This window comes from Camelina sativa, chromosome 14 (assembly GCF_000633955.1).
Source record: "Camelina sativa cultivar DH55 chromosome 14, Cs, whole genome shotgun sequence".
In the NCBI taxonomy this organism is placed as follows: Eukaryota; Viridiplantae; Streptophyta; class Magnoliopsida; order Brassicales; family Brassicaceae; genus Camelina; species Camelina sativa.
The window spans coordinates 22,873,626-22,883,510 of NC_025698.1; the positions used below are offsets into that span (position 1 = coordinate 22,873,626).

The following is a 9,885-nucleotide window of genomic DNA, read 5'->3' on the forward strand; positions in this document are numbered from 1 at the left end:
ATTCTCGCTTTGGGTGCGAGAGGTCCCGAGTTCGATTCTCGGAATGCCCCATTAACTTTTTTTTCCTTGTGAGACATCGTCCAAATGGCAGCTGAGAATAAATGCATATAATAATGTTCCAAGTCCTTGTTTCTAATTTGTCACAAACTACATTCAGATATAAATAAATATACAAAAGCTAGCTTTGGTCTTAGATTTTCTTTACAACAACAGTTTCAAGCATCACAAGTAAAATAGATTGAACTTATTGCCACTTCCATTGAAACTGCTAGATACAAAAAAAATGAAAAAAACACCTTGAACAACATGCATTTCCACTCTATTGTCCCAAAAGAAGAATTACAAACCTAGAACTATTCTTTCCACAAAGGGTAAGGAAAAAAGAATGCGTTTAACTTAAAGACGCTATTAACTGGGAATATGGTCTAGACTCGACTGTCTAGTGGTATGATTATAGCTTTTGGCGCGAGTTTGATTCTCAGAATGCCCGTTGACATTTTTCAAAACCATATGTTGTACCTTACATCTCAGAATCTTTGCATATGTTTGTATTGGATAATGCTTTTTCACAGATCACATTCATCTAATAACCGTGACTAGTCACTATATACATAAAGCTTCACTTATATTACTAGGGTATTGTTTAAGGTACTAGCTAATAACCAAGAATTTTGTATAGTGGTATAACCAAGTCAAAATTTACGACAAGATCTTGAACACCTGAGAGCTTTTCAGTGATTGATGTAAGAAAGCCGACTGAAAAATGTAGCAAATAATGAGTTTTGGCCAGAGAAGTTTGAACAAGTGGATCAATATATATCTGGTCTGTTTCAATCGAGAGTCCATTTGCAAACCAGTAATACACATTCAAAGATGGTACCATTAGACTGAATTGAAAGAGATCTCATAGAATATAGATCTGAAACATTCTATCAAGACTAAATTATTAAGTAAAAGTCAAATTAGAGCACAAGACCACCATTTGACCAAATGCGATCTTCAATGTTTAAACGTAATTGCTTAGCAACAGGACATTTAGTCTAGTGGTATGATTCTCGCTTTGGGTGCGAGAGGTCCCGAGTTTGATTCTCGGAATGTCCTGTTGACTTTTGTGATATCCCGGTTTCAGGGACATGCAGAGAGGTTTAAAAGAATTGATTTGGCCACCTATGTCACCAAAGTGCACTTATCGTTTTGGTCAAGGGTCCTGAAAGGATGGGTGACCTTCCGAGAAGTGACTTCCATAACTGTGCGAGTGAGGACAAACACATGGAAAGATCATGTGGTGATTTGTAGGGACGATAACAAGTCTTTAAAGCCTCTCGGACGTAGCAAACCGGCCGTCTGATATGGATGGGCACACAGGCCTAGTGAGAGGACGTGAGGTCTATTAAGGAAGGTGGGCCCATGGACTGTGATTGAACATAGGGCCACTGAGAGGTGGCGGTCGGGGAGTTACAAATGGTATTAGAGCCAAACCCAGATGAGTGTGGAGTCAACTGGGCTCATGCTGTCGGGGGTAACGGTTTTGGTGTGCAACGAAAACGTTACGATCTATTAGTGAGGGTGAATTATGATACCCTGATTTTAGAGACATGCAGAGAAGTTTAAAATATTTGATTTGATTACTTATTTCACCAAAATACACTTATCTTTTTCTAATGTAATTTGGTTTGGATTTTTGGATAAGTGGATTTTGTCGCGGTGTTATAATACTATATCATACTAATTATGGTTCCTATTAACTATAAAAGTTGCCATAAAGTGCGACACAAATTATATCAAAGAACTTTTAGACCTCATGACAATTCTTCTTAAAAACTAAATTAAACCAATATTTAAAGACCTAAACATATTTGTGAGAGGGGGTCTTTTACCTTTTTACTCTAATACTAGCTTACTCTTTCACTACACTTCTTAGTCTCTTAACATAAGTTTGATAGATATTAACTGTCGTTACATGAGCTTATGACTCCTTAGTTGTGCTTCAGCTTCTTCTGTCCATATACTTCCCTGAGAAGCTCTTCAAGTTCTTCACAGAGAGGTTCTGGAGTTAGCTGAATCATCTCATCATCATCACCATTACTACCCTCATCCTTATCTGAATCTGTCTCCTCCTCACTGCTTAGCCACCCACAGTGAGAACTCTGGGCACCTAAAGAATGATTTTGACCTCAGTAAAAAAAAAGTTTCATGCCTTGAGATTGCTGTCGATATGAGTATACCTCCAACAGAATGGCGTGCATTATATACTGAAGCTTCTACGAATTGAAAAGCTGGCGGTGATGAGTTCATGACTGCTTCGTTAGTGATCGATAATGCATCAGCCTCCTGTAGTGCACAAGATGATAATATAACATGTTAAGTAGCATATGGGTTCAAGAAACCATTCAATAGTCTCTGATCATGAAAGCAACAAATTTGTGACCAAGAAGAACAAATCACCTGCTCTTCTTCTTCTTCTTCTTCTTCTTGTTTTACCAGACCCATTTCTTCTTGTTCCTTGGCCACCAATTGTTTGGATTGTTCCTCTTGCTTTTCAAGGCAAATAGAAAGGAGGGCAGCATAGTTACCATCCTCTATCAGAAACCATTGGTCCTCACCATACACCTGAAATCCAAATTGAGTAAGGAATCACTTTCAAGTTTCAAAAGAAAGTTTATTTTATCAACCAAGGAAAATTGGAGACTTTGAAACAAACCTCTAGAACGTGCTTGATACTCGCATTGATAACACGCTTGTCAAACCCATACTCTTTCATGCGGTCTCGTGCTGCATCCTCTCGCCTCAATCCAATCTGCTGCAAAAACAAGGAGAAGACAAGTAGCAATTTAAAACACTATAAAAGAGAGAAAATCATAGAAAAAGAATGAAGAACACTCATCAAACAGATTTCTATTTTTCATTGGCAATCCAAGTGAAACAAACCAGAAAGCCTAAGTATGAAACCTAGTGCATATTCTATTCTCCCAAGTCCCAAACCTCCACCTCACTGATCTTTTCAGTCCTCTATGTAACATCAAAGCTTACTTAAGTATGAAAACCCAAGTCCAAACCACACATCCCTAACCAATCTCTTTAATCCTCAATGTAACAATAAAGCTTTACCTTTTTCCTTCCTCTGGGTGCCATTCCTATCTTCTCTTTAATTTCTGAAGAAGTTGGAGTAGCAAAAATATCAGTTTCCAATCTTCGTGTTAAAATCAATCACACCAAAGACAACTAAAGAGTGGTCAGATTTCACAAAAAAAAAAAGCTTGGTTCGCTCCCAAAACCTTGCAACATTTTACAGCAGAGAGATAAAAGCAAAAAAATCCAAAAATCTCAAACTCACTAATTTGAGACCTTTGAGTTCACTAAATTTGATAAAAAAAATGTAAGAAAGAAACAATTTTTGTGCTCGTTTCCACAAAATCAGAAACACTAGTTACACAAGATATATCAAAAATGTCCTAAATTTCAAGCATACATTAGGATTTAGGAACATCACAATAATAAACCCATTACAGGACATGGCGGATTAAGTCATGATCAACATTTATACATGGGAAAGATCGAGTTGGGTACGACGACGACATACCTAAGAATCGTGTTTGATTCCTGACCAGAGACCTAAGAGACGAAACGAAACAAGGGTTTTGCAGGTTCGAGAAGAGGGAGTATTTGAGCGACCAAGTGAGAGAGAGAATGAGACTTGAAACGAAAATGGCGTGAAGTGTGAAACTTTTTTTTTTGCTTATTAATCAGATTTAACTTTTTTTTTTAATGTCATAGTTTTGGCATGTTTGTTAACTTGAGGACAGAGAAACCAACCATACTACTAAGTACGAACACTTAACTTTATTCCGCGTTAAGAACGCTGCGTTATGTTAAATTGGTGGTATCTCCACGATCAAGAAACTGCATTTGGAGGTTGTACAGAGACAAACAAGCAACGACTAAACACACACACACACAAAAGGGAATAGAGCAAAAAGAGATTCTGATGATCCTGTGTATATATGGAGAGAGCTTACAATGTAAACGAGGAAAGCTCTTTTCTATTAAGTCTTCAAACTAAACAACTAACTAAGTGGGATGTGATTTCATGTACAGAAAAAACTAAGTATGAGCACTGATTCACCAAGGTCCTGATTCTGTCCTCCTCAGCCTTTTCTTTGGACCTCCTTGAACAAGATTCCTCAACTCCATCTCCTGTTTTATAAACATACACAGCACGGAAACAGCAGAGTTTTATAAGTTTAGAGATTTGCATACAGCGGTACTGATGAGTTTAGTGTTACAATGGGAACGACTATTTACCTGATTCTTTTGCATTTCCATAATCTTTGCCTGTAAAAACATGGAGGCATATGATTAGTATGTAACTAAAAGAAATGTACATAATTATGGGCACATGTGATGCTGAGATATTGGTCGGTTACCTGCTTTCTTTGTAACTCGTCATTCTCTTCCTTCAACTTTGCAACTTCTGCTTCGAGCTCCACAGTATAAGCCTACAAATAATATTAAGCACTACTGAGAAGCTTCAGAGATATATTAGCATGTCATTCAAACCGTAAGACACTCATATTTATATAACTCAGATGGAATGTGACATGTCTAATTTCTTAAGTTTTATGTTTTGGTAGCACCAATCACCCCTCTTTACCTTCCCTCATAAAAATACCAAAAATGGAGTCACTATAACTTCTTTTGATGGACTTAAACCCATAAATACTCTGAGCCACTGAGACATTAGCAAATTACATTCCAATCTATATGGTCTGGTCTGCTGTGAACATCTGTGGATGCAACATGTATATACGCCAAAACCAGAACATTCATATTTGTTTCCAAGATTCATTCAACCACAAGAAACACAAGTACTTATGCAAGTTTTCAATCAAGTCTCAATAATTCTGTTTGCTACACCATTTTAAATAGATAAGACACTTAACGCTATGATTTTAACACTTCATTGTGGGGCTAAAGAAAAACTAAACTACAAGATAGCCAACCAACTTTGCTTTTACAAGTCTTTTTGGCGCATAACACAATCAAGAGCATATAGAAAGATGGTGATGAAGAGATAAAACATTTTACCTGTTTCCTGGCTCGTGACCTTGCAGCTGATTCTCGGTTCTTTATCATTCTCCTTTGCCTCCTCTCAACAACTTTCTCCACAGTACCACTCTTTCTACCCCTCACACCACCATTAAACATGTAAGGAGACGGAGAGAGTGATGAACAATCACCATTACTCTTCCCTATCCCTTCTGATGACAATGGTGTAACAGGAGACACAGCATCAACACCCACAGCTCCAGGAATTGCAGCAGCACCACCATTGACCAAGCCCATATTGTTCGTTTGAGACTGATCTCCAAATCCCATAATGCCACCACCTCTTATCCCAGGACTATTAAGCTGACCAATTTGTGTTCCATAACCAAAAGCAGGCTGCTTAGGCATGATTGTTGGCTGTTGTTGTTGCGGTTGCTGGTATGTTGATCTAGCTCCATTAACATTCAGAGGCAAACTAGAACCTTGAACCTGCAAAGGATTTACACCAGCGGCAACAACTCGTGGAGAAGGTTGCTGAAACCCAACAGAGAAACCCGTGTTAGCATCATTACCAAAGTAACCGGCTTTATTGTTCTCAGCAATCTGAGCTTTTGCAGCAATCTGAGCTTCCTCTCTTACAACACCAGCGCGGACCAAAAACTCCTCCAGAGTCACTTCACCTAACGTTTGCTGCCTTTGACTCTGACTCTGACTCTGACTCTGATTCTGCGCCTGAACTTGTTGAGCCTGAGACAAGTTTGTTCCTCCTCCTCCACTGTTGCCAACTTTGGAGAGATCTTTCCAAACTTGATCAACCGTCATCTGACTAAGCGTTCGAGGCAGAGTCAACGAGCCTTGCTTCTGCAACTGCAACCCTTCTTGTCCTCCACCAGCAACTGGAACCATACCACTAGCCATGGCTTGTGTTTCTTCAGCAGTCCATATGTTCTTTAACAACTCATCCATGTTCATAGACCCAAAATCTTTCCCTAAACTGCTCTGAAACTCATCAAACGTCAAAGAGTATATAGAACCTTGTCTGGTCAACCCTGGTCTAGTCAACCCTCCTAAACCACCACCATCTCCTGGTGGCTCATTCCCCAAATTGTTGTTCTTGAAATTCATATTACCATCCATTTTTTTCTGCAAAAATCTGTTTCCAACCTAACCTATTACTGGATCTGAAAAAATCCAAACTTTTTAGTATTCAGAGCCCTAATTTGTAGAAATCTGCAAAACCCAATACATTAACAAACTCAGAAAAGTTAAGTCAAATGGATAAAATCAGATTCAACAAACAAGGGGGTATAAATATAAATGCGTTTATGAGAAAACATAAGCAAAATTAGTAATTTATCCAAAAATTAAGTATGGACATAAATGGAAAGAATTAAAAGAAGAAGATGATGAGCAAGCGTAGCAATATCCACAGTTTCTTTCTACACACACAAACATACAGAGATGAAATATCAGGAGAATATAAATCTATAAGACCTCTATACCTTTATCGGTTTGATTCGTGTGGCTTCGTCTCTGCCCAAAAATTCAAAATGTCTGCTTGCTTCTTCGTTTTAGGTGTTTTGTCTGGTGAGCCAAGTGTCTCTCTGTCTCCTAACCATCCAAATAAATACTACTGGAGCACTTTAGTAAATTGGTATATACTTTTGTATAATATTTTATTTTCTGGAGTCACTTTGACTCTTTTCTTTTTCTTTTCCTAATGTTACTTTTTGATTTTACGCATTTATTTTCTTTGTCGTTCTTAGCTTCATGTTATTTTTCTATCCAACAATTTGGATATAAGTTTTAAGTATATGTATTTACAAAATTGATACTATTTTTAGAAACCAAACCACGAACCACATTATAAATAGTTTTCTTTACGATATTATTTCTCATTGTTTATACAATTTTAAATAAAGTATAAAAACAAATATGAGATTCAACTATTTATAATGTAATCCAACTACTGGAACTGGAATATCAGAATTGTTGAAAAGAATGAAACAGAGTTAAGAGTGATTTAAGATATTCTAACTTCCAAATGAGATATTCCAACTTCCAAATGAGAAAGATATCTACGTCTAAAACTGTTTTGAACGAATTCAAAATTTATTATTCACATTTTTATCTAAACTTCTCAAAAATCTAGATACTATGAGAAGATTATAGCCTATTGAATTTATTTATTTTGTTTTTTAAGTCAACTTACTAGTTAGCCAATTAACATGTAGTTTTATTTATTTTTAACTATAAAACAAATCAGTTAATATTTTATTCACGAGTGAATTGAAAACCCTTCCCGAAGTGACAAAGTCCCAAATAATCAATCAATTGAGTTTTTGTTTATTTATTGATCGGTCCACTTACTTCTTTGGTCCTCTAATTAAAAAAGTTTAAAAGAAAAAAAAGTAGTTGTAAATGAAAGAACGTGTCGCGCCATCACTGTCCCAACCAACATTAACAAAAAACGAACCAACGTCGATTAGACAGACAAATAGTAACCCAAATCTCAGCCGTCGATCGTCGATGTAACGTGGACGGACACATTATTTTTGCTTTCACATCCCACTTTTGTTTTTGTGGGAAGATGTCAGAAACCAAAGAGTCTTCTTTACTTCTTTACAGTTTACATTGGTCCACGTACCTGGTTTTTTTTTTTGGTTAGGTCCAATTATATTGAAATAGAACCCACCTTGCGTTTTCAGGTTTAAAGAATTAACTACAAGGACAATAATGCTCTCAATTCACTAATTATAGTAGTCTTTTCTTCTTAAGTACATCATTGACTATAGTAGTTTTTAATTTGTTTGGAAAAGTTCTTTAAACATTCACCCTCTCTCTCTCTCTTTCAATGTGTAATTAGATGTCTTAAAGATTTAGTTTCTGTTTCATTTTATTAAACCTTTACAAGTTTTTAGGTTTAAAGAATTAGCACAAGTACAATAATGCTCTCAATTAACTTATAGTTTATAGTAGTCTTTTCTTCTTAAGTACATAATTGACCAATGACTATAGTACTATACTAGTAGTTTTTAATTTGCTTGGAATTTTTTTTTTAAACATTCTCTCCAATAACAGTCCCTTAGAGATTTTCTTTCTGTTTCATTTTATTAAATACTTTTAATTTATTTAACTTCTGTGACCATTAACATGGGCGGAGCCAATATAGGATCATGTGGGTCAAATGACCCTGGTGAATTTTTAAAACTGGTTAAATTTTTAAAGAAAAAATCAATTTGACCCTGGTAAAATAGCACAATTGACCCTTATAAAAAAATTTAACAACATAATTGACACCTTAAAATTTATTTTGACCTTGATAAACTAATTTCCTAGCTCCGCCACTGACTATTAACATTCTATAATATTTTTTATTATTGGTTAAATTTTCTAACTTATGCATTGAGTTATGTTTTTGATGTTAAACAAAAATTATATAGTTTTTCAAATATTATATTTTTTTATCTTGATCCAAAAACTACTACAACTGTTTAAGTATTTTTATTTAGTTATTAGGCTCTGATTGGTTGTTACTTAAAAAAGTCTTTAAAAAGTATTCTAGCATGGACTAGGGATGGTCATTAAATTATTGTTAAGTAATACAACCAAAAACCAAAACAAAAAAATGTGAGGTAAATATTTTTGTTCTACACCGAACCGAACATTACCAAAAAAATAGGCACGATTACTGGTTTTAACTTTTTTAGCAATGGTTACATCATTGCACGTTGTATATTCATTATTTTTTGGCCAAGATTTAGTTATTGGTCTAATTAACCTTTGTATCTATTTCGATTAACCAAACCAAACTCAGGACTGATTATAAAACTTAAAAACATTATCTGAATATTCAAGCCCTGCACTGCACACAAGTGTACTGTTTCTCTACCTCTGCACATAATTTCAGTGTAAAAGATTTCATCATATAAATGCTAAAGATTTTAGATAATGAACATATTAAAACTTCTGATGGTTCTAATGCTCTCATATCTCCTGCAGAAACCATATTTTCAAGAAAGTTCCATTCATAATTCCAACTCAAAGAAAAATAGTGACTGGGATCTTCTGTGTCTGACTTCTCATTCCAAAACCTTGTAGGATGTAGAGTTGGGAGATGATGAGGATCCGAGTCTATGAGCGTTTTGAGTTTGAAAATCTAGATAAGGCTTCATTCATCTGTTCTGCCTACGTTTGCGAAAATGTCTGAGGATGAAACTGTCTGCATACAGCGGATACTTCTTTTTTATCAAACCTTTTATGCATTTCCAATACGAAAAGTCAACTACTTCTCCATCTCTTCGCACTATGAACATACATCGAGAGCTCTCAAAATCAGGGTGATGCCCAACCTGCAACCACAAATCAAAGTAATCGAGATAATATTAGTTGATGTGCATATCGACGTACTGGTTTGCAGGTAAAATAAGTCTGTAAGGAAGTTTATATCTCGCTTCATAATTTATCTCGATCTTTGAAACACGAAAATGTATGCTGATCATACTAACTACAAAGAACATGTAAAAAGCTGTCGATCAGCTTGTGGTCTAAATGAATTTAACATAAATGACTTGTTTCCATCATGGAAAATGTGTAAAACAAAGAAATGCAGTCTGCGCTGAAACAAAAATGAAAACATGCCACAGTTGTCCAAAACAAAACAATGTCAGATCAATTTTCAGGATAACCATTAGAAGCAATATGTCCACTTAGTAAAAAGCTCATGTCGTTTCAAAATCTTAAAAGCATAAAACATACCATAATATAGTCTATCCCACATCCGATCTTCTTCTCAAACTCAGGGTGATAAGGTAGTAGCATCTCAACAATCATTCTCTC

General features: G+C 35.7%; 3 protein-coding genes across 5 annotated transcripts in view; all 3 read right to left on the minus strand.

Moving 5' to 3' along the window:
- On the minus strand, nt 1,766-3,748 carry LOC104742218. 2 transcript variants are annotated; one of them, XM_010463193.2, is made up of 6 exons: nt 3,581-3,748; nt 3,109-3,152; nt 2,702-2,797; nt 2,446-2,610; nt 2,226-2,331; nt 1,766-2,155 (listed from the first exon to the last, which is right to left on the minus strand). In XM_010463193.2, the coding sequence occupies exons 2-6, from the start codon at nt 3,130-3,132 to the stop codon at nt 1,977-1,979; spliced, it is 570 nt and encodes a 189-aa protein (XP_010461495.1). In that variant the 5' UTR covers nt 3,133-3,152; nt 3,581-3,748; the 3' UTR covers nt 1,766-1,976. The 2 variants fall into 2 exon arrangements, with proteins under 2 accessions (XP_010461495.1, XP_010461494.1); XM_010463192.2 differs by having other exon boundaries at nt 2,702-2,800.
- Nucleotides 3,920-6,663, minus strand: LOC104742219 (ABSCISIC ACID-INSENSITIVE 5-like protein 5). Of its 2 annotated transcripts, none has more exons than XM_010463195.2 (5): nt 6,549-6,663; nt 5,086-6,227; nt 4,425-4,496; nt 4,303-4,332; nt 3,920-4,194 (listed from the first exon to the last, which is right to left on the minus strand). In XM_010463195.2, the coding sequence occupies exons 2-5, from the start codon at nt 6,181-6,183 to the stop codon at nt 4,120-4,122; spliced, it is 1,275 nt and encodes a 424-aa protein (XP_010461497.1). In that variant the 5' UTR covers nt 6,184-6,227; nt 6,549-6,663; the 3' UTR covers nt 3,920-4,119. The 2 variants fall into 2 exon arrangements, with proteins under 2 accessions (XP_010461497.1, XP_010461496.1); XM_010463194.2 differs by having other exon boundaries at nt 5,086-6,276; nt 6,549-6,659.
- The window catches only part of LOC104742220 (protein DCL, chloroplastic), a gene marked incomplete in the record, with an annotated part of 2,376 nt that continues 1,357 nt past the window's right edge, over nt 8,867-9,885 (minus strand). Inside the window, 2 exon segments of the mRNA XM_010463196.1 lie at nt 8,867-9,398; nt 9,805-9,885. Coding sequence (XP_010461498.1) covers nt 9,222-9,398; nt 9,805-9,885 — 258 coding nt within the window.

Excerpts from the sequence above, each read along its gene's own strand:
- LOC104742218 (XM_010463192.2), bottom strand. The coding sequence starts at position 3,132 with ATGGCACCCAGAGGAAGGAAAAAG. Across the intron at positions 2,801-3,108 it reads CACCCAGAGGAAGGAAAAAG|CAGATTGGATTGAGGCGAGA; the intron begins GTAAAGCTTTAT and ends TTGTTTTTGCAG. Across the intron at positions 2,156-2,225 it reads TGCACGCCATTCTGTTGGAG|GTGCCCAGAGTTCTCACTGT; the intron begins GTATACTCATAT and ends ATCATTCTTTAG.
- LOC104742219 (XM_010463195.2), bottom strand. The coding sequence starts at position 6,183 with ATGGATGGTAATATGAATTTCAAGAACAACAATTTGGGGAATGAGCCA. Across the intron at positions 4,333-4,424 it reads ACGAGTTACAAAGAAAGCAG|GCAAAGATTATGGAAATGCA; the intron begins GTAACCGACCAA and ends ATGTTTTTACAG. Across the intron at positions 4,195-4,302 it reads TGGAAATGCAAAAGAATCAG|GAGATGGAGTTGAGGAATCT; the intron begins GTAAATAGTCGT and ends TTTATAAAACAG.